The 24,515-nt window shown below is 43.4% G+C and overlaps 2 protein-coding genes across 5 annotated transcripts in view; both read right to left on the reverse strand.

Annotated features, from left to right (window-relative positions):
- gmppb (GDP-mannose pyrophosphorylase B) overlaps positions 1-7,043 on the reverse strand; it is a 17,167-nt gene extending 10,124 nt beyond the window's left edge. Inside the window, exons 1-4 of one of the 3 annotated variants that reach the window (XM_036002129.1) lie at positions 6,914-7,020; positions 6,362-6,365; positions 870-1,037; positions 86-166 (exon numbers count right to left, since the gene is read on the reverse strand). In XM_036002129.1, coding sequence (XP_035858022.1) covers positions 86-166; positions 870-998 — 210 coding nt within the window. In that variant the 5' untranslated portion in view covers positions 999-1,037; positions 6,362-6,365; positions 6,914-7,020. Of the gene's footprint in view, positions 1-85; positions 167-869; positions 1,093-6,361; positions 6,366-6,913 lie in introns of all 3 variants that reach the window. The other 2 variants (XM_031301371.2, XM_036002128.1) reach the window with 2 other exon arrangements.
- Positions 7,044-11,437: 4,394 nt separating this feature from the next.
- On the reverse strand, positions 11,438-23,774 carry pde12 (phosphodiesterase 12). 2 transcript variants are annotated; one of them, XM_031301388.2, is made up of 8 exons: positions 23,125-23,774; positions 20,573-21,003; positions 18,403-18,508; positions 17,507-17,651; positions 16,855-16,933; positions 16,616-16,738; positions 13,171-13,376; positions 11,438-11,597 (listed from the first exon to the last, which is right to left on the reverse strand). In XM_031301388.2, the coding sequence occupies exons 1-8, from the start codon at positions 23,667-23,669 to the stop codon at positions 11,478-11,480; spliced, it is 1,755 nt and encodes a 584-aa protein (XP_031157248.1). In that variant the 5' UTR covers positions 23,670-23,774; the 3' UTR covers positions 11,438-11,477. The 2 variants fall into 2 exon arrangements, with proteins under 2 accessions (XP_031157248.1, XP_031157249.1); XM_031301389.2 differs by having other exon boundaries at positions 20,573-21,000; positions 23,125-23,773.
- Positions 23,775-24,515: the final 741 nt, after the last annotated feature.

Consider the following 24,515-nt stretch of genomic DNA (forward strand, 5'->3'; position numbering starts at 1 on the left):
CACCGAGGAAGCGTGGAAGTGGATGCGATTTAAGGGAAGGGAGATTCAGCTGATGTGTCAGGGTGAGATGGGTTGTTGTACGTACTCTCTCCTCCTGGACTCTCATCTCTCTCTCCAGCAGCTCCGACATGTAGCTCACCGCCAGAATCACATGGTCCACACCAGCCTAGAGAGACAGAGAGAGAGACAGAGACAGAGACAGAGAGAGAGAGACAGAGACAGAGAGAGAGAGACAGAGAGAGAGACAGAGACAGAGACAGAGAGAGAGACAGAGAGAGAGACAGAGAGAGAGACAGAGACAGAGAGAGAGACAGAGAGAGAGAGACAGAGAGAGAGACAGAGAGAGAGACAGAGAGAGAGACAGAGACAGAGAGAGAGACAGAGAGAGAGACAGAGAGAGAGAGACAGAGAGAGAGAGAGAGAGAGAGAGAGAGAGAGAGAGAGACAGAGACAGAGACAGAGAGAGACAGAGACAGAGAGAGACAGAGAGACAGAGAGACAGAGACAGAGAGAGACAGAGAGAGAGACAAGGTGACCGACTACCTTGAATAAACTCAGAAAGAGATGTCAGCAGTAAAGTGTGAAGCCCCCCTGCGTGTTCATGTGTTGTGATTGGTTGGGAGAGCAGGTGTGCTGTGATTGGTTGAGAGCAGGTGTGCTGTGATTGGTTGAGAGCAGGTGTGCTGTGACTGGTTGAGAGCAGGTGTGCTGTGATTGGTTGGGAGAGCAGGTGTGCTGTGATTGGTTGAGAGCAGGTGTGCTGTGATTGGTTGGGAGAGCAGGTGTGTTGTGATTGGTTGGGAGAGCAGGTGTGCTGTGATTGGTTGGGAGAGCAGGTGTGCTGTGATTGGTTGAGAGCAGCTCCCTACCTTGACCAGAGCCTCCACCTGGTGCAGCAGGATGGGTTTGTTGCAGAACTCCACCAGCGGTTTGGGGACGCTCAGCGTGAGCGGTCGCAGCCGGGTCCCGTAGCCCCCAACCAGGATCAAAGCCTTCATGCTTCTGCCGTTAGCTGCCGTTACCACGGTGACCGCAGCTCACCAATCAGAAGACAGCAGCCAGCCTGTGCGGGAGAGAGGAGAGACACAGTGACTGACGGAGAAATGATAAGGTAACATCAAATAGTCAATTTGAAGTAATCTTTCAAATCTCAAACCCTAAATCTCAAATGTTAATTACATACTGCGAGACAAAAGTGAAAGATAAACAGAGTTTATTTGGGTATTTGTATGGCTGTCCATATTATACAAATTCTTCACATTCATACCTGGAAGCTGCCCAGTAGTAGTACCTAGGTAAGACTACTAGCCAGTCAGAAGCAGAGTATGAGGGCGTGCCCTGACAGTAGCTAGGTAAGGACTACTAGCCAGTCAGAAGCAGAGTATGAGGGCGTGTCCTGACAGTACCTAGGTAAGGACTACTAGCCAGTCAGAAGCAGAGTAGGAGGATGTGCCCTGACAGTACCTAGGTAAGGACTACTAGCCAGTCAGAAGCAGAGTATGAGGGCGTGCCCTGACAGTAGCTAGGTAAGGACTACTAGCCAGTCAGAAGCAGAGTATGAGGGCGTGTCCTGACAGTACCTAGGTAAGGACTACTAGCCAGTCAGAAGCAGAGTATGAGGGCGTGTCCTGACAGTACCTAGGTAAGGACTACTAGCAACACTTAAAGCAGAATTTGGCAGATTTGCCGACTTTAAGACTCAGAAATTCCCCCAGAGTTTTCATATTCAGGCTGTGAGACCAGCTGCTGTGAGACAGGCTGCTGGGAGACAGACAGGCTGCTGTGAGACCAGCTGCTGGGAGACAGGCTGCTGTGAGACAGGCTGCTGTGAGACAGGCTGCTGGCTGCTGGGAGACAGGCTGCTGTGAGACAGGCTGCTGGGAGACAGACAGGCTGCTGTGAGACCAGCTGCTGTGAGACAGGTTGCTGTGAGAGGCTGCTGGCTGCTGTGAGACAGGCTGCTGTGAGACAGGCTGTGTGGCAGCCTACCTTTAAACATGTTTTGCTGGATTTGCTAAATTCTATGATGGCTGAGGAACTCTTGCTGAGTTTTGTACGGCTTCATGTCGACAAAAGCAACAAAAGTCTGGAAATAAAGTTACTAAAGGGTAAAATAAATAAATGGGACAAACATGTTGGAAAGCCACGAAAAAGACCAAAAGAAGCTACAAATGTTGAAAAAAGCGACATGCAGTAATACAGTCAAAGATATTTTACTTTTCACTTTAAAAAAAGCACGTCAATAATCTCTCCGTGTCTGGCCGTTGGTGTGATTCTCTTTTTCCAGTGTGGCCTTCTGGGAAACTGAGTTTGACATAGAGCTGGGCCATATGGAGAAAATCAAATATTAAAATATTTTGACCAAATACCTCGATTTCGATACTGCAATGATATTGTAGTGTTGACTATTGGTGCTTTCACAAAATATTTACACAATGAGATTTTGATAAATAATCATCATAACGTGGATATAATAACTAAGTGGGGTAAAGGTAAATAATAGAACAGCTACACCAGTCTGGTGAGTTCAGACAATGACATCACTTTACTGTAATGCAGCCTTTAAAACCAGGAAAAGACACTAATGTCATATTACGATATCCAAAATCTAAGATGATATCTAGTCTCATATCACGATATAATATCGATATATCGCCCGGCTCTAGTGACCCTCCTGTTCTAGGTGTTTCACTGATTGCTTTTCATACCAGTCCCTCCAGAAAAACGTGATTATATGATCTCATAATTCAATGCATAATCAGCCAAAGTCTGCATATTTATTTCGGGGGCGCATTTTTTCAAATACGCCGCACTTTCGCCGCATGATTTGCCGACTTCCACGCAAAATATGCGGGGCTTGCACGATTTCATAATCCAAAAAAGTCACATATATCTTAGCAGAAAGATGAAAAATGTTGCGTTTACTTCACACAAGAGCAGCCGTTTCCCCCTGTTGCCATGGGAACGTTATGAAGTGACGTAATTACGCGACGTGAACGTCATCGAAAAGCTGCAAACCCCGCGATGAAGCACCGATGAAACCGCAGTTTTAAAAAGTTCCCGCAATTTCATCGCATAAAATTGCATAAATATCCCGCATATTCCATCACATTTTTTAAGAAAACGTGACGCATAATCAAGGATTTTAGCCCCAAACAATCACAAAAAAACTCCACATTTTTCTGGAAGGACTGTCATAAAATCAGACACTCGGCTGTGTGAATATATAACAGTAATACACGGCCGGCTCAACCAGGAAAGGTCACTACGCTGTGTGCTGTTCATCTCTGTCTGCCCCTGGGACCCCCTTACAGCAGGGGGGTCGAACTCAACTTCCCAGAGGGCCACACTGGAAAATGAGAATCCCATTAAGGGCCAGACATGTCTGACATGCTTTTTTTTAAACCTAAAAGTTGAGTAACACTTTTGACTGTACTATTTGTGTCACATATAGCTTTCTCACTAACAGTTTGGTCGACTTGAAGCCCTAAAAAGTCAGCAAAAAAGTTCCTTAGCCATCATAGAGTTTAGCAAAACTAAAGGAGCTTGCACACTGCTCCAACAAATGCCAACAAACACCAACATTTGGGTCAGTGTGGGCCGGCCGTCTGGGTTTGTTAGATGGAGTTGGTAGAGTTGGACATGTCCAGTCTGGTCTGGTGGAGTTGGTAGAGTTGGACATGTCCAGTCTGGTCTGGTGGAGTTGGTAGAGGTTGACATGTCCAGTCTGGTCTGGTGGAGTTGGTAGAGGTTGACATGTCCAGTCTGGTCTGGTGGAGTTGGTAGAGGTTGATATGTCCAGTCTGGTGGAGTTGGTAGAGGTTGACATGTCCAGTCTGGTCTGGTGGAGTTGGTAGAGGTTGACATGTCCAGTCTGGTCTGGTGGAGTTGGTAGAGGTTGACCTGTCCAGTCTGGTGGAGTTGGTAGAGGTTGACCTGTCCAGTCTGGTCTGGTGGAGTTGGTAGAGGTTGACCTGTCCAGTCTGGTGGAGTTGGTAGAGGTTGACCTGTCCAGTCTGGTGGAGTTGGTAGAGGTTGACCTGTCCAGTCTGGTGGAGTTGGTAGAGGTTGACCTGTCCAGTCTGGTCTGGTGGAGTTGGTAGAGGTTGACATGTCCAGTCTGGTCTGGTGGAGTTGGAGAATGTCAGACCAATGGAGCCCATTTTCCAACAAACGGTAACATTCTAACAGCTCGAAATGCTGTCTCTAAATGGCTGTTTTTTTCTGGTAATTAGTGCAGTAACCATAGTGAGTAATTCCTCAAAACCTTGAGGAGCAAAATGGGCAAAATTCCTAAAAGCTGGAGTATCTTCTGAGTGAAGTTCTTGACACAAGTTAGGATAGACACCCTGTTTTGCATGTCCAATATCCAAAGTTTACACCACAGTCTCCTCCTGGCTCGTCTTGGTTGCCGTCTCTCCTGTACACGGCTAGCAGCTCTACAGGCCAGGTAGACCAGAACTACTCTGGCCACATTCAACAAGGTCTCCACTTCATCCATGTTATATTAAACCAAAACTCAAATAAGAAAAGGTAGGACTAGGTGACCAAAGTCAGTCTTGTCTGGTACTGTCTGGGCAGTGTGGACTGGCAGTTGGTTTTATGAACATTATAGAGACCAACTGACAACAACTGCCAACTTTATAACGTTGGAGTTTGTTGGTATTTGTTGGAGCAGTGTGCAAACTCCTTAAGATTACATTTTTTTACAACAACCTGTCTCTCAGCCTGAATATGTAAACTCTGGCGCTATGGCAATTTCTGAGTCTTAAAGTCGGCAAATCTGCTAAATTCTGCTTTGAGCGTCACATAACTGCAGTCTGTAAAACAGTTTCCTGTCTTTTTGGTTTGGCTCACAACTCGGCGGGCCAAAATCTATTGTGAACATAAATTGATATGCGGGCCGGATCAGAATTTGGCCCGCGGGCCTTGAGTTTGACACATGTGCTTTACAGGGCATCTGTCCACGCCTGGAAGACTACAAATGGAAAGTTTGTCCACACGGTGACAGACAGAGGACATTAAGGTTAATTATTTAGGGAGCACGAATGTTATGTCTCACCACTTATTTATTCTTCAGTCTGTAACCCATCATATGTTGATGCAAAGTTCAGAGTTCGGCCTGAGAGAGGCGCTGCTGAGACACTTCAAGTTGGAGCCCAGACACAGAACTTGATGAACCTGTACTACTGCATTGTTATAATGTCACGTCTCTTCTGACTGTCGTGCAGATGCTTCCACCCCGAAATCAAGAACTGGATTTTACTCAGTGACCAAAAACTTCTTTTGCTTTTTTCCTCCTTTTATTTTGGCAAACTTCAGCAGTTCAACTTGACTTATTGCTTCAGCCAAGGAATGCATTTTTTGGGTCTTTAAGATGCTTAACAGTAATGACTTTTAGTTGGTATACGTGAACTTTAGTGTCCCAAATTCCCCATACAACGTCCTTAATTAATTATGAACCTGCTACCCCTAACCTTAACCTGTCTCAAATAAGACCCTCATCATTTGGGACACTCAGTTTTTGGAAAATAATTTGGGACACTTGTGACGGCCCCTGTGTGATCCGGTGAGACCTCTCTGGGGGAGTGAGACCTCTCTGGGGGAGTGAGACCTCTCTGTGGGAGTGAGACCTCTCTGGGGGAGTGAGACCTCTCTGGGGGAGTGAGACTGAGACCTCTCTGTAGAAGTGAGACCTCTCTGGTCTTACCCATCTTGCAGATCTGGTGCAGCTGGGAGCTAGTGGGGCTAAAGCTCCACCTGGTCAGACTACAGGCTCAGGTCTCACTCCCACAGAGAGGTCTCACTCCCACAGAGAGGTCTCACTCCCACAGAGAGGTCTCACTCCCACAGAGAGGTCTCACTCCCACAGAGATGCCGTCACACACTAAACTGTGCGTAAGCCCTTTTAGTTTTGGTAGGTCTGTGGATAAAGGACATGTTGAAAGACTGGCCAAATTTGATTGATTTTCCGACTTCCGATTCGACAGTTAAGGGGAAATTTAAGGGTAACTTAAAGCTTGTGATTCCCAGCGTGTAGACCACATTAGACCAGGTCCAGATCCAAAAACCACTACACCTGGACTTGTCAAATCTGGACTAACTTATCCTAGAGAGGCTCAAAATTCTTAAAAACACAATTTCAGATTTGTGAAAGCTTTATTCTATTTGTGAAAACGTAATAAAAGGAGGATTATACTGTTGTTTTTTTCACATGTAGACACATAAGACCAGGTGCAGATCCAAAATCACTCTAATGTGGTCTACATGTGAAAAAAAAAACAGTATAATCTCCCTTTATTGCATTTTCACAAATAGAATAAAGCTTTCACAAATCTCAAACTGTGTTTTTAAGAATCTTGAGCCTCTCTAGGATAAGTTAGTCCAGATTTGACAAGTCCAGGTGTAGTGGTTTTGGATCTGGACCTGGTCCAATGTGGTCTAATGTGGTCTACACGCTGGGAATCACAAGCTTTAACTTTCCCCTTAACTGCAGAATCGGAAGTCAACGATAACGACGTATAAAATACGAATAAAATAATATAAAATAAGTTATAAGGTTAGCCGTGTTAGCAGCACAGAGGTCCAGTGACCCTAACCCTAACCCAGTGATGCAATGCTTTCTCTGCCGTGAAATTGGGACAATTTATGAATGAACGACCGCATATATTTATGAATGAACGCCGGCATGCTGAGGTATAAAGTGAGTGACCCACAGGTCAGTACAGACTACTACTACTCATGTTTTCTTACACGAATGAACGTGCAGTGATTATATAGCTAGCCCATGTTAGCTCAGCCTAGCTAGCTCACTTACTGGTGACTTGATTTACATCTTTTAACGAGAAACCGCCTGTTTACTAGACAACATCTTCAGTCTGTGTGAAAGTCAACAAAGAGGATGAAAACTTACAAGAACTTGGTTCACCAAAAGTCTCCGGGAGCTTTCTGAATCACTGAAACTCCGGGAATGACACGTAGGATCGCTCAGACCCGGATTCCTTGTTTAGTTTCCTGTGGAGCCGAGCGCAGTCAAGTCAGACAGCGCGACACACGGAACATCCGGTTAGCGGTTTCAAAATAAAAGCACGATTGTTCATTTGTCGTTTTTAATCCATCCCTAATTAAGTCTTTTTTTTTCTCTTTTCTGTTATTAAGTATTAATATTCAGTGAAATAATTAAAAAAAAAAGCCTGAACGTATTATTTATTCATCTGTTCTCATAAGAGGAGGATTTAAAGTGCTTATACTTTTATATATATATATGTATACTTTATATATATATAAACATATATAAGCACTTTAAATCCTTAAATATTAATAAATATAAAAAAATATAATATATATATATATATATGTACCTGTCTAATGTATATGAGAGCATTACTATATAGGTAGTAGTATATCTTAGTATATCTTATTTGATCTATTAGAAAGTAGATAAAATTCATGAAAATATAACTTTGAGATGAAGTCCCTAATTTTTATTTAATGGCAGCAACAAATCCAAACATAAATTGAGATCATTAAAGGATATAATTTCTCTTAACAGTTTGTGTTTCTATGTCATATCCAAATTACAGTTCTTACATGTGTATTTAAATATAACTAAGGAAAAACAGAGAGGTGTTTATGCTTTTATTTATTAGGCCAAATCACCTGGTTTCCGGTCTGGCTGGCTGACTCTGGGGAACTTGACGGACTGCCTCCCACTGCTGTCACTGACATGGGGGTGTTAAAGTCACCCGGAACTATAACTGAGAAACACAATTATTCCTAAACTATACAAAATAACGTTACGGTTGTTTAATTATTATCTTTTGACGAAAAATAAGCCAAGTCGTCTCGGCTGTGCCACCTATTCAATAACCTTTATTTAAACTTTTCTCTGCACCCCTAACATATGAAACAATGGTATGTCCCATCCACTCCGGTCCCGCCTCTTCACCACTTCTGACCAATCAGAGAAAAACAGCTCAACAGTGACCGCCCACTTTTTTAACGACTCTGGTTCCGGAATGTTTTTCCCCATTAAATTGTTTCATTGACGTTTCGTAAATTTGCTGATATATAGACTTTTAAGCCTGTAACCATGACAACCAGCTAAGAGATGAATGGTGACCATAAAACATTTGATTCGGCGCAAAAAAAACATTTTGAAAATGGCAAAAAGGCAAAAGATACAAGACCGCGTAGAGAAACTATCAGAGACTTCAGTGGTAGCAGCTCGCTCTAGCCGTTCGCGGGTACGGTAAACGTTTCTATGGTAACAACGAGTTGGACAAATCAGACACGTTGCTGTTACGCCTAGGATTGTGGGTAATGAAGTACTTATCCAAGACATCGTGAATAAAAGACATTTATCTCAAAACAAGGGTAGTGCCCCATGAACTGTTGGCGTCTGTATGAGCAGATCCAATCTGAGTCATGTCGTAGCTGGTTTTAAGTCTACCATCGACGGTTGTCACTGCCCGATGTGAGTCGAGTGCCGATGTGAGTTGCGCATGCGTCACTTTGCGACAAGAAGCCTCCAAGATGCTAACGGCTTTTTGAGAGCTAACGCACAGTCTATGAGCTAATGTTAGCAATCAAACAATCATAGATAGCTAAAACGTTTTTGAAATGACTGCTAGCTAAAAGATAGCAATCAAACACAACAAAGGCTGTCACTTGAATGGCATTCTGAGCTAACGTTAGCAATCAAACAATCATAGATAGCTACGTTTACGAAATGACTGCTAGCTAAAAGTTAGCAATCTAACAATCATAGCTACAACGTCTGTGAAATGATTCCCATCTTCTGTTACTGTATGTAAAGAGAAACGTTTATTATTTTATGGATTTCACAAATTTCAGTAAGACACGTTATGCCGTAAATCTGAGCATGCGCGACTCACATCTGCACTGGACTCACATCGGGCAGTGACAACGGTTACCATTTCATGGCTTATGTCGGTACGATCCGTTCTGCAAATGCGCAAGATAATACTGTTTTACGTATCCATACGACCTGCACGATCTGTTCCACGCTAGCCTATGGCTAGCCTCCACCGGGAAGCTAACGTTAGTTTAGCTAACAGCTGATTCGGCTAACCGCTAGCTGACAGCTAGATTCAGTCTAAAATAACGTTAACTCAAACGTAATGGGAAAAGCAGCTACAGCTAAATTAAGACTTCACAGTAATAACAATAAAGACAAGTATTGAGTGATTGTATTTTAAATGAGCACAAGTAAAGTAGAACTGACGTAACAGCTGTTATATATGTTAGGTGTTTGTTATATATGTCAACGTTTATTTTCAAGTTTTATTTTGAGGGTCTTTTAAAGTTATTACATGCTGTCTCAGCTAGCGGTTAGCCGAATTAGCTGTTAGCTAAACTAACGTTAGCTTGGCTGTCGACCGGAAGCGTGGAACAGATCGTGCAGTGTCGTAAATCCTCGTACAACCGCGCATGCGCGAACATTTTGCGCATGTGCAGAACGGATCGTGCAGGCAGAACGGATCGTGTACCGACAACGGTTACCATTTCATGGCTTATACTCCAATCAATGGAGAACTTGTATTGTAGTCTTACGTCCGGAGTCGGCTGTGGGCGGGACTGTTGACGTCCGTATCCATGGCAACCAGTCATGTTGTCCTCGGGTCCAATTTGAATTTGACCCGTTTTCAAAATTTCAAAATCACAATTTTAATTATAAAATTAATTAAAATCACCCAAAAATGAGATGGATTCCATACAATGCTCTTCACACGTACAATTCATGATCATACTTTGATGGAATTTTGGATTTTTTTTTATCCAAGTTTTGGCATTTCAGAAATATTGAAATAGTTTTGAAACTGTATTCTGATTATCCATCAACACACGTTCCTCTAATATTAGTCTAAATATTTCATCATTTCTGCTTTTTTAACAAAAAAAATAGGTATAATTTCCTACAAATGGGGATTATTATCCATAAATTCCAAAAATAAGTGTAAACCCAGAGGTAGTAACTGGTGTTAGTGGTGTTTGGGTAACAAAAGCGTCAAAAACGTAAAAAAAAATAATATATATATCTGATATAAATGTCAGAAAAAGCATCAAAAAGGTGTTCATTTTTTTCAAGATGGTTGTACACACAGGTTTGTTTCACTATCTTTGTGGGGACCCGTCATTGACATAATGCATTCCCTAGCCCCTTACCCTAACCTTAACCATCACCACTAAATGCCTAACCTTAACCCTTACCCTCACCCTAACCATAACCTAATTCTAACCCTAATCCTAAAACCAAGTCTTAACCCTCAAACAGACCTTTAACCTGGTGGGGTCCAGTATTTTGGACCCACAAAGCTGTCGGGACCCCACAAGTATACTGGACTCCTGGTTTTTGGACCCCACGAATATAGTTAAACAAGAACACACACACACAGACACACACAGTGTGTCTGTGTGTGTGTGTGTGTGTGTGTGTGTGTGTGTGTGTGTGTGTGTGTGTGTGTGTGTGTCTCCCCTGGCGCTGCCTTCTAGTGTTGTTAGTATCAGAATTTAAAACAGACACACAAGAATAAGCTGAGAATCTGACTAATGCTGTAGACCCAAACTTTAATTAAATAGTAAACAACTGTAACTGTAAGGACCGCTGAGAGACTTGTTTGGCCAAAATGAAAAATGTAATGTAATAATAAATATTTTTGTTAAAATGTTAAAATATATTTATTAACGATGTCATTGGGTATTGAAGCCAATACGTGTCTGTGTAGAAGGGTCGTAGGTTAGCCTGGTCCTACCATACTCTGGTACATTTCATTGGTACAGAGACTCTGGTCCTGACAGTACCTAGGTAAGGACTACTAGCCAGTCAGAAGCAGAGTATGAGGGCCCTGACAGTACCTAGGTAAGGACTACTAGCCAGTCAGAAGCAGAGTATGAGGGCCCTGACAGTACCTAGGTAAGGACTACTAGCCAGTCAGAAGCAGAGTATGAGGGCCCTGACAGTACCTAGGTAAGGACTACTAGCCAGTCAGAAGCAGAGTATGAGGGCGTGTCCTGACAGTACCTAGGTAAGGACTACTAGCCAGTCAGAAGCAGAGTATGAGGGCGTGCTGTACTGTTTGGAGCAGTTTGTGAACAGAGTTTTCTGTTGGAGATGGTAAGTCCCTTTGGGGTGGACTTTGGGCTTTTTCACTTATCTCACAAGATATATAACACACTAAAGGAAAGGGGAAAAAGCCAAAAAGCTAAATAACGAGCAATGTTCAGCTCATTACTTTTTGTATTAACAACCACAACACTGAATATCAGTGATTTAAATGCAGTAATTATTGTACTGTTAATAATACAATATGAACTTAACCATATTTCAGTTATATTGTAATTTCACACAGTTCTCTGGTACCAGATCATTTCTCTCCACGTGCCCGCACTCACACTCCATTCAAGCGTTAAGAAATCCACGCTGGCGTTTTGTCCAGCAGGTCAGGGGTCAGGGGTCAGGGGTCCCAGCGTAGGTCACAGATCAGGGCGATGTGGTCCGAGGGGTGAGCGACGCTGGGCAGAGCCTCGTAGGTGGTGACCTCCTGGTGGCTGGGCAGAGGAATCACCTGCTCCACCTACACACACACACACACACACACACACACAGAAACACACACACACACACACACACCACCACACACACAGAGAAACACACACACACACACATACACACACACACAGACACACACACACAGACACACACACACACACACACAGGAACACAGGCACGCACACACACAGAGACAGACACACAAAGACACACAGACACACACACACAGAGACAGACACACACAGAGAGACACACACACACACACACACACACACAGAGACAGACACACCACACACACACGGCTGGGTATTAGGCCTGCACGATATTGGAAAAAACTTACATTGCGATATTATTTTTACACATTTTTACAAGAGGACATAAATATCCGTATTTAGAAATCCTAACTCATTCTCAGCTACTGGGAGGGGCATCTACACAGAAACTAAAAATGAAAAAGGAAATGTTCTAATGTGAACCAGTCTTTGATGCTTTCCAAAAACCAGAGCCAGTAAGATCTGACTCCTCTTCTGAAGAGATTTAGGAGAGGGATATTAGGAAGAAATACACTGGTTGACTGACAGGACACCATGTATTCATATAATATCAATCCAGGGTGAAGTCAATGATATTAATAATGCGTGCATGTTGCTTCCTCTAGCGGGGCCTGCTTTGGTTGTTTGATAAATTGATTAAATTGATCATGATTGGTGGTTGGCTGTGCATGCAGAGCCTGCACGTCACACACCAGCAACAAACTGTGGATCCAAGAGCTCTTAAGTTACGTTATATCAGACACAGACTGCTGCTGGAGGTTAGTGTAACGTTTAAATCAGAGTAAATGATGTTATATCAGACACAGACTGCTGCTGGAGGTTAGTGTAACGTTTAAATCAGAGTAAATGATGTTATATCAGACACAGACTGCTGCTGGAGATTAGTGTTAGGTTTCCAGCGTTGCAGCTCTGAACCATAACGTTAGTTGGGACAGACGCCTTGTGTCTTTAGGCTAACTATGTTAGCTTTAGCCCGGCTGGTAGCAGCTTCCTGCAGTGAGAAATGTCCGGGAGACGTCGTGATGACGTTGCATTAATCAGGTGATTTAGTTTGTCTTTGCAGAGACTACTGTAGCTTCACCACCCAGGGAGAACCATGTCATCACCGTGTCAGCTTACAGTCCTTTCCTACACACGGAGAGCCTCACTTCCCCTAACACCCCCCCGCCCGTCGGACTAACGTTACGTCACATGACCACCTGTCTTAAAGGGTCGGCCGGTAACAATCATGGAAAAGGAGAACGCTGAGAGTTTACTTTTTTATCAAGCAGCAAAGAAGTTGTAGCGTCAACATCACAACGTCCTGAGATGTGACTATCGCGCGTGCATCGCAGGATGTAGACGATGAAACAAAAAAATCGTGCAGCCCTACGATATCTGCAATTCGATACCGGTTCCTGAACGATACTTTTTTCACAGCACCAACTTTATAAAATCCAAATGGCTGCTGTGAAACGTGGGCGGGGCTAAGCAGCCACGTGGCTCTGAGGAACAGCGTGGGGAAGGAATGGTGAGCTGGGTGTACGGTGACATCCCGACTACTACCTGCATGCTGTCTGGCTGTATGAAGATGTAGTCCAGGCAGCCGTGGAAGCCTCCCACGTAGTTGGTGTAGGCGGGCTGGCTGCAGGCGCTCAGCAGGGGGGGGAAGGCAGAGAGCAGCTCCATGCTGCAGGTCTCCTCCGGCCCAGAGCTGGCCCAGTCTGCATGCTGTAGGGGGACCACGGCCTCCTGGACCAGCTGGAACACACCTGCACACAACAAGAGACCAGCTGAACACAACAACAGACACCTGCACACAACAACAAGAGACACCTGCACACAACAACAAGAGACACCTGCACACAACAACAGACACCAGGGGCCTGTTTCACAAAACCAAGATAAGGGATTAAGCCGGGATTTATCAGTTATCCTGGATGATTTAAGCCTTGACTCGGTTTCACGAAAGTGGAGGCACATAAATCACCATGGAGATTTATTCTGTACTGCTCCCGACCAGGCTAACAGCCAGGCTAACAGCTAGCCTGCTCCCGACCAGGCTAACAGCTAGCCTGCTCCCGACCAGGCTAACAGCCAGGCTAACAGCTAGCCTGCTCCCGACCAGGCTAACAGCCAGGATTTATTAATCCTGGAGCCTTTTCTGATCACCCAGCAGTGGTTTTACCCTGTTGTTATCAGCCTGGATTAAAATACAACAGGTGCATATTGCTGTTCCTTTAAGTACTGTTATTATTTAAAGTTTTAAATTATAATTATTCATGTGACAGTCATTGTTCCTGTTATATTTCTGTATGACGACTGCTGTTCATATTGTTGTTAGAAGTTTGATGAATATATTATGACAGTTGTTGAGATAATTAGAAAAGGCTGATAACATTTCAAATGTGTTTTAAAAGAAGTCTGTTACTAAGGGCAACACATACAACGCTGTACATTTCTATAGTTGACCAATGCACCTCGAATTATTTTAGTTGATTAATTTTTTTTTTAATTCTTTAACAATAAGGATCATGTTTGTTCCTCTTCCATGTGCATGGTATTTGGCATTCTTAGCACACAAGTTGTGTTGTCCAGTAAACTGAGACTATAATTTGGGAGGATTGTACAATTTAAAGAACATATCCTAATTGTACAATCCTCCCAAATGATAGTCTTAGTTCACTGGACCAGTAACTATCTAGTGATGGAGGCTACTGTACATTCATGTAACAACAGGGAGAGGACACCTCAATGGTTTTTGACCTTATATTTAGCTGGGGGGGAAATAACTGATAAATTTACTCTGTTCCGTTCATGTTTACAGTGTGCATGGAATTTATCACTTAATTATCTTTATAGTTAGATTTTAGAGTCCAATTTCTTCAGTGTCTTTATTTATTATATATAAGGGAGCAAGGCATATAATATGTAGAGAAGGAAACTCATCCTCTATAAAAAATTAAAAAACACGCGAGAAAAAGCATGGCAGATAATAGCGGACCGACTGAATAATAGTCTAAAAATATACATTGATGAACTACTGCTCTTAACTGAAACCATTCACTGAGTCACTGTCATCTGCAAAAACCAACAGTTGTAGACTTTGCATTAAAAGCGAGCAGTGGAAGTTAATATGACTTAGGAAATGTATATTTTAGCCCATGAGAGAGAGGGAGAAACAGAGTGAAAGAGATATTTATGCATCATATTCTAGCGTTGTAGAAAATTGATCTTCATGGTAAATTTCCTGAGTAACATTATCTTCTGCTCACTTTTAAGGCAAAGAGTACAACTGTTAATTTGTGCAAATGAGACACACGGAGACACACACAGATACAGACACACACACACACACACACACACACACACACACACAGAGATACAGACACACACACACACACACACACACACACAGAGATACAGACACACACACACACACACAGAGATGCAGACACACACACACACACACACAGAGATACAGACACAGACACACACACACACACACACACACACACACACAGAGATACAGACACACACACACACACACACACACAGAGATACAGACACACACACACAGAGATACAGACACACACACACACACACACACACACACACAGAGATACAGACACACACACACACACACACACACACACACACAGAGAGATACAGACACACACACACACAGAGATACAGACACACACAGACACACACACACACAGAGATACAGACACACACACACACACACAGAGATACAGACACACACACACACACACACACAGAGATACAGACACACACACACACACACACACACACACAGAGAGAGATACAGACACACAGACACACACACACACACACACACACACAGAGATACAGACACACACACACACACACACACACACACACACACAGAGATACAGACACACACACACACAGAGATACAGACACACACACACACACACACACACACACACACAGAGAGAGATACAGACACACACACACACACACACAAGACAGCTGGCGAAATTCACTAGTTCACTAAAGGTTGGTATCTATCTCGTGAACACCTTTACAAAATCACACATTAGAAAGTGATATTTTATATTCTGAATACGATGTTGGAGTCCCGACCCGACTCTTAGCAACAAGCGACTGCGTCTGCTTTAGAAAGTTAACTAGTCGCAAGTTTGCGGTAAAATGCAGTTGGGTTGTCGAGGTCAAAACACCATATGTAGCAGCTGTGAATCAAATAAACTTATAATAAATAATGTTATGTCATGTTCTACTCTTACACTGAATGTTTGCTGCTTCAATCCAGATGAGTATTGAAAAGTATTTTCTGTGACTGAAAAAGGCCGGTATAAACAGCTGGTAACTGTTTATGCAAATGAGGCAAAGTTAAGGAGAGTATTTCCTTTTAAATCATCATACGAGCTTCACCTGAAGTTAACAAAAGACTAAGTGTAAACTAACCTGACTCCAACAGATGGATGGCTCGGCATTTGCTCAGCATATCCATCTGGGAACTTTCCGTTGGAGAACTTTTGGGAAGGGCCGAAAATCCTGGTTAGCTGATTGGATAAACCCTCTGTCTATCACCACCTATGTTGGTGATAGACGGGCCAAATCAACCAATCAGATCAACGATATATCAAACTCTTGCTGAAACCAGTCGGGAGTAGAGCCAAACCATCTTTTCCTCTGAGAAAAGCCTCCAGTGCCGTTTTTTGCTCTTCTTTCAACGAAGGAATACTTTCTAATTTGGATCAAACTTGCGTGATAGCTACGCTCATCTCATCCGTGGAAGCCGCCAGTCGCTTCTGGTTGCGTCACACCTAAACCCGCCTCAAAACCAGCACTGATTGGTCGGTCGTTTGGCGAACGGCTCCAAATTGTCTCTGTCTCAAGATGCCGGACTGATATGCGAGTGGAAAACTGGAGCTCGCCAGATCAGGACGGTCTCACGAGGCTAAGTGTAAACTGGCAGAGACTGGTTCTGCTGTGGCGTTACCTGAGTTAGGGGTGGAGTTAAAGTCACCACAGAAGACCAGAGGGGCGCCAGGTGCCTCCTCGCTGATCACATGACGCAGGTGTTGCAGAGCCACGCCCATCTGGATCAACCGAATGTTCCCTCCTTTAAAAAGGGAAAAGGAAAATTTAATCTTGTGCAGATTAAGGGTGCAAAATATCACTCTGCTCTCTTACATCAGTGACTCAGGTGTGTTCATACAGAGGAATGAGTGGTCTTACCTTTTGGGTGCCAGTACAGGTGAGTGTTGGCCACGCAGACCTTCCTGCCTGGTTTATTCAGGTCCTCGAGCACACTGACCTGCAGAGAAACATTCACAGTCAGGAAGCACAGGTGAACAACGCAGTTTCACAAAGTAAGAAAGTGTGTCCCCAGTGCTGTAAGCCTGATTATTATTTTTTTTTGTTAGTGATTATTGGGTCTTTTTTCTCTCTATTTTTTTTGAAAAGTTAAATCTTATTAACAGGGTTTTTCCTGCATTGAGGAATTTTTGGTGGTAACAGTAGCTAGGTAAGGACTACTAGCCAGTCAGAAGCAGAGTATGAGGGCCCTGACAGTACCTAGGTAAGGACTACTAGCCAGTCAGAAGCAGAGTATGAGGGCGTGCTATGCTAGCAGCTAGGCGAGCATTATAACATGTGTGACAAAGTCACGTGATCGGGATATGACGGGAGTATTTTCGTGGGCTCGGGATGGGAGCGTCAACTGATTCCCGTGTCACCCTCTAGTACGGAGTCCCCCCTCATTCTGAGCCAGGAAAAACTAAAATAAATAAATGTCAGAAAATCCCCAAAACAGTTCCCTACTGTCAAGTTTAAGCTGCAAGACTACAAGACAAACATTCCAGTTAGTGCAGCCGGTACCCAACCCTACCTGCAGGGTGGTGGACCTCTGCAGTATCTTGTCCTTCAAAGCGCCGTTAGCAGAAACCCTCTCCAGCAGCGTAGAATGGATGGGGTCAGAGGTCAACGCCTTGTTCAGCACGATGTCATGACGGCTTAGCAGCTGAAACTTCGACCTAAAAAGGACAAAATTATGTCATTTTTAAAATTGCTTTATCCTGGATGAAACAAGTTGAATATTATAGTAACTAAATACTGTATTTACAAAATATATTGGCTCTCATAAGCTTATGAAGCCATGCTAAAGTTGACTAAAACGAGGAATAAAAAAATCCTCTTTTGGAAATTGATCTTAATGCCTTCATTTAAAAAATTTGGCCTGCCTACCCCTCTGCCTACCTACCTGCCTACCTACCTACCTGCCTGCCTGCCTACCTGCCTGCCTACCTGCCTACCTGCCTACCTGCCTGCCTGCCTGCCTGCTGCCTGCCTACCTACCTACCTGCCTGCCTGCCTGCCTACCTACCTGCCTACCTACCTACCTACCTGCCTGCCTACTTACCTGCCTACCTACCTACCTGCCTACCTGCCTGCCTACCTACCTGCCTGCCTACCTACCTGCCTACCTGCCTACCTGCCTACCTACCTGCCTACCTACCTGCCTGCCTACCTACCTGCCTGCCTACCTACCTGCCTACCTGCCTACCTACCTGCCTGCCTGCCTACCTACCTACCTGCCTACCTACCTACCTACCTGCCTACCTGCCTACCTGCATGCCCTAACAGCTTAGGTATTGATTCCCAGTCCTACCCATGACATAAAGGCCCGTGTGCATCATTTGTAGAACGCTGTTAAGATCCAAGAACGACAACACAGAAAAACACAGAAGACATTTTCTTCAGAGTCTGGCTGCTAGAGGACCTGACCTGCGGTAGAAAGTGGCGAGGCCTTCATGCTGCTTCTCTTTGATCCTGAAAACGCCATCCAGGCCGAAGGCATCCAGAGCTGGAGTCAGACTGTCCACGAACACCCCTGAAGAGTGCAGAGAACATGAGGAAAGTCAGAAAGCAGACTCATTTATAGCAGTGTTTTTCAACCTTTTTTGAGCCACGGCACATTTTTTACATTCAAAAAATCCCGCAGCACACCACCAACCAAAAATGTTACAAAATGCCACATTGTAGCCGGCTTACATCGATGATCTCGGCCCTACTGTTTACATCCTGTCACTGCCACCAGGGGGCAGTCATTCTACTGTTTACATCCTGTCACTTTATTGTCTTACATCAACAAGGTCATTATTGCGCTATACTGCCTCCTACTGACACAGAACAGTATTTAATTTCTCTTCCAGTCATCACATTGCAGGCACAGATGAGCAACAATGACAAATTATTTGCAGTAACTCAATAAAAAAAATGTGTTTGACCAATTAAGTAAAATCGGATAATTTCCCACGATCTCTCACGGTGCCGCGGCACAGTGGTTGAAAATCACTGACTTATAGGCCTGCACGATTCGGGGAAAAATATGAATCAGGATTTTTTAGCTTAGAATTGATATCACGATTCTCTACCACGATTTTTTTCTCATGAATGTAATGTTTACTGCACACATGAACCATGACAAAACTAAACAATTTGGCAGTACCAAACATAGATTTATTTTGGCAGCTAGAGCCCATTGATCATCATCACGAGCCTGTAAACACAGAGGATCACTGAAGAGAAGGGAGAGCTCTGCAGAGCTTTAAAACCTATTTTATATCGTCGGTTATGTTTAAAACTCACAGAAGAAAGTAGTAGCGTTAGTGATGCAGTCGGCTCGTAAATTAAATGAGAATCAAAGTCATTATATATATATATATATATATATATATATATATATATATATATATATATATATATATATATACACACATACACACACACACTGTATATATTACTTTTTTTTTTTTTTTTTTAATAAAAAAAAATTAAATCATGAACAGGGTGAATTGAGATCGCGATTTTATAACGATTAATCGTGCAGGCCTACTCACTTATCCACCAGGTGTTTCAGTTCCAGGTTCTGCATGAATTACCTTTTAGAGATGGTCCGATACCATTTTTTGCTTCCCTATACCGATTCTGATACCTGAACTTGCGTACCAATCCGATACCAACTGTATACTACTATCTCTGTATGATGATATGATGTATAACAGCTGTATACTACTATCTCTGTATGATGATATGATGTATAACAGCTGTATACTACTATCTCTGTATGATGATATGATGTATAACAGCTGTATACTACTATCTCTGTATAGATGATATGATGTATAACAGCTGTATACTACTATCTCTGTATGAATATGATATTATTTCTATCTTTGTTGCCAGTCTGGCTCAGGTTAAACTCTTTGTGAAACATGAACTTTCTGTTATTCTTCAGTTTGACAGTCAGTTATAACGGAAAAACAACATAAATAAACTACTTTAACATAGTTTTTTTGTGATTGTTGCAGCAAAAATCCTTGATTATGCGGCATGTTTTCTTAAAAAATGTGATGGAATATGCGGGATATTTATGCAATTTTATGTGATGAAATTGCGGGAACTTTTTAAAACTGCGGTTCCATCGTGGCTTTATCGCGGGGTTTGCAGCTTTTCGATGATGTTCACGTCGCGTAATTACGTCACTTCATAACGTTCCCATGGCAACAGGGGAAAACGGCTGCTCGTGTGTGAAGTAAACGCAACATTTTTCAACTTTCTGCTAAGATATGTGGGACTTTTGCAACGAAAATCCGGGGATTATGAAATCATGCAAGCCCCGCATATTTTGCACGGAAATCGGCAATTCATGCGGCGAAAGTGCGCCGTATTTGAAAAAATGCGCCCCCCCGCATAAATATGCAGACTTTGGCTGATTATGCATTGAGTTATGAGATCACATAATCAGGTTTTTCTGGAGGGACTGATTAGGGCTTTATTACGTGGTATGGGATCGGTGCATTAACTCCAGTACTTCCCGATACCGATACCAGCGTTTTAGGCAGTATTGGAGCCGATAGCGATACTGGTATCGGTATCGGAACATCTCCATTACCTTTGTCAACCTCCTGCAGGCAGACGATGTCAGCGTTGTACCCGGCCAGCTCCTTCTTGATCAGGTTCTGCCTGTAGTCCAGCTGCAGGGCGTAGGGGGCGCAGTACGGGTAAAGCACCGTCTTGGACAGTTCTGTCTGGGCGTAGACATCGGCGAGGATGTTGTACGACACCACCCTCACCGCTGGCCACTCTGCCTCTTTGACAGTGTACGCGTGTCTGTTGTCGAACGTGCACATGCCTGGTCCGGCCTCTACGGCTCCCACAGAGACCAGCTCCTTGGCCACGCCACTGCGTTCACCATCTTTAGGTGTGCAGCGCAGTTTGAGTCTGTAGCCGATGTCCTGATTGGACGGGACATGCACTCTCCCGTATCCCACCTCTGTCCAACTGCTGTCATCGCCTGGAACTTCTCCAGCAGCTTCAGGGCTAGCAGAACAACATGAAAACAAAAAAGGTGCAGAAGCTTTAGGCTGTGTTTAGACAGGAACGATCTGAAGAGAAAACGCAAAAGTGGCGTTGCGTTCTCACTTTTTATTCTGAGTTTAGACGAGCGTTTTGGGGGGAAATCTGCGTGCATTAGGTGACGCAAACATGTGTGAAATGTGATGTAGTATCCACGCCAGGCGGCTAGGTGGTGGGAAGCACTGACACACAATCTCTCTCTCTCTCTCTCTCTCTCTCTCTCTCTCTCTCTCTCTCTCTCTCTCTCTCTCTCTCTCTCTCTCTCTCTCTCTCTCTCTCCTCCTCCTCCCACTCTCCTCCTCTCTCTCTCCCTCTCCTCCTCCTCCTCTCTCCCCCTCCTCTCTCCCTCTCCTCCTCTCTCCCTCTCTCTCCTCCTCTCTCTCTCTCTCTCTCTCTCTCTCTCTCTCTCTCTCTCTCTCTCTCTCTCTCTGTAACTATATACAGTCTCTCAGTCAGGCTCTTCTTCAAATGTATTTTGGCCGACTTACAGTCCAAAAATATTCAATCATCAATGATATCAAACAGAGGAAAGCTGCAGATGTTTTCATGTTACCCCCAAACACATTGAGTGTTTCTGTACTGCTGTTTCTTGTTACCTATTGGCCCACCTATGTGCTGATAAATATATATTGTTAGATATTTCACCTACTTGTATGTACATAGTTCGTTGTTTATTTCCATCTGTTTGTTCAGCTTTGTTGTCCTTGGTTTTGTCTGAATGTCTACTTCCATCCTCATGTAAATGGTTTCAGATAAGTACATTAGGAGCTTCTTTAAACCAGAGTCAAGTTCCTTGTATGTCTACACATAATTAATTAATAAAGCCGATGGTGATCCTGATAAACTAATATCGGCACTGTATCATCCTGGATAATTTATCGGCCGTGCACTGCAGTCAAGACACCATTCCTACCAACAACCCAAATAAAAATTGTTCTATACAAGTATGATTTATTGCAAGTCTGTTGTTGTTGTAACTGAGTGCATTACGCTGCACAAACTCTGTAGCACTACGTGTCAATAACACCTATTTTTTTATGGTATATGTGCAGTTTAGTGCCCCAAAGTCCCTATGGAAGATAGGTTAGGTTTGGGTTAAAACGCCCAGGATGGGTGCTGCGAGGGGCGCGGGCACAAGGGGACCACTGGTGTGACTAAAACACTTAAAAACCTCCTTAAAAAGCCAGATTGGGTTATATAAAAGCTGAACAGGACGGACAGCGGGAGATTAAAATTTTAAATAAAAGGTCACCTCCACTCCTGTCCTGGCCTCTCTCCTGGAGACATTACTAAATAAATAAATAAAATAATATTATATTATATTATATTATATTATATTATATATATATATATATATATATATATATATATATATATATATATATATATAAATAGCCCGGCATCGCAATACAAATGAAATTCTATCCCAATATTACATATTATTTAACCTCAAAAAATTACAAATAAAAAAACATTTAAAGGGTCTAAAATACTGTCTGAATTACTTACCCTTGTGGTTAAAAAATATATACACATACCATTAAAAATTAGTAATAACTGCTGTGTTTAAAAGTGCTTTAAAAAGTAAAAAGTGCCACATAATAAATAAGCATAAATAATTTAAAATACATCATAGAATAAAACCACACTGTTAGTAAAATACATAAACCCAATGGCATGTGTATCATCATGTTAAAATATTGAGGCAAGTAATTTAATGTGTAATAATAATAATAATAATAATAATTATTATTATTATTATTATTATTATTATTATAAATTATAATAATAATAATAATAGTAATAATAATAAATATATTTATAATATTATTTATTATAAATATTAGCGATAAAGAAAGAAGCACAATCAAATTATTAAAATATAGATATGGCAGAATAACAGTTATAAAGGACAACCAGGGCATCTTTAAAATAGAGTTAGGGTTAGAATCAGTCCTAATCCCGCAGATGGTAGCTTTGGGACACTCAGTTTTTGGAAAATAATAAAGTAACTAAGACCCTCATCATTTAAGATTCTCATAATTCGGCGCACTAAACTGCACGTATACCCTGTTGTATTATACCTACCTTGTGCATGGGGCATTTTCCTTATACCACGTGAACTCGCAGTCTTGGAGGTTCCCAAACTCGACCTCCAGATGGGGGCAGACGGGGAACCCGGCCAGCAGGGAGGCCGGGAGCTCCGCGGTGGTGAAGGTAGGAGCGTTGCGCTGTACCGCGTATTTACAGCCGCCGACCTGCAGCACGGCTCCGTGCTGCCACGCCGCCGAGTTCAGCTCCGTCTCGGCCACTTCTTGGCCGTCGTAGAACAGCTTCACCACAACATGCTCCGGGCTTTCACCCGGCTCCTGTCCCTTGTTCTTCTTGGACTTCTTCGCCTTCCCCTGGCCCTTGGCGATGCCATTGGAGATCCGGGCCAGGACCTTGCCCAGCTGCTCGCCCTGGTCCCGCAGCATGTGCTTGTGGCTGCCGTCCAGACAGAAGGAGATGGTGAGTTTGGGCTCCCCGGGGAGACACCTCACCACGGCGGGCTCCATCCTGCAGAGAGAGCGGCAGGAGACGAGCAGGCGTCGGGGGAGCAGTGGGAGGGCCGCGGAGAGGAGCTTAAACATCAAGTCCCCGTCCCCGGCAGCAGAGAGAGGGCAGCCGGGCTAAACTAAAGACCGTGTACTGCTGAACTACACTACTACACACCAGCAGGTCCCGTGTCTCTGGACGGAGACCAGTGAAGTCTCTTTCCCGGTGATGGCTGAGCGTTACTGAGCAGCCTCCAACTGAGCTTGAAGACGTAGATGTGACGTGAGCAACCTGTCTGAAAGTTGGAAGTCTTCTGGTAGCTGTGCCAAGAGAAATCTCAATCATTCCCAATCTAGCAGAGACGGAGAGCGTAGGTATATGTAAGGAGATAACATAGACACAGGCTAATTATTGATCACTACAATGATAGTTAACATTAGGAATTAAACTTAAACAGCTAATGGAAGTCCAAACTGCCTGAGAGCTTCTCCTGTACTATACGGTAATTCCTCTACTATGAGACAGTAAGTCTCGTGGTTATGACCCAATCGTTAGCCTATTTTTATAAAAACGTCTGCTACGGAGCCATAACGTGAGGTACAAGGTAATGGAGCCTTTTATACATTGTCGTGTTTCTTTAGAAATAAACAATGGACAAACAGAGTCTTTAAACTCTTCAGATGTAAAGTTATTCTCTGTCAAAGTGACGTCAAAATGAATGGCAGTCAATGGGATGCTAACGGGAGCTGATGGCTTGGTAGCATCAAAATGGCGCCATAGCAGCTACACGGTGCGACGAGAAGCTGACCCCCTCGCGACATAAACCAACGGTCAACGTTCCTTCCTGACGTCACATGGAACTGTCCTGTAACTGCTAGCTACACAAGTTAGCCAGAATGCTAACCAGCAAAGCTAGGCCGAGGAGAAAAGTGGCTAAATGG

The sequence above is a fragment of the Sander lucioperca genome, chromosome 6, assembly GCF_008315115.2.
Source record: "Sander lucioperca isolate FBNREF2018 chromosome 6, SLUC_FBN_1.2, whole genome shotgun sequence".
NCBI lineage: Eukaryota > Metazoa > Chordata > Actinopteri > Perciformes > Percidae > Sander > Sander lucioperca.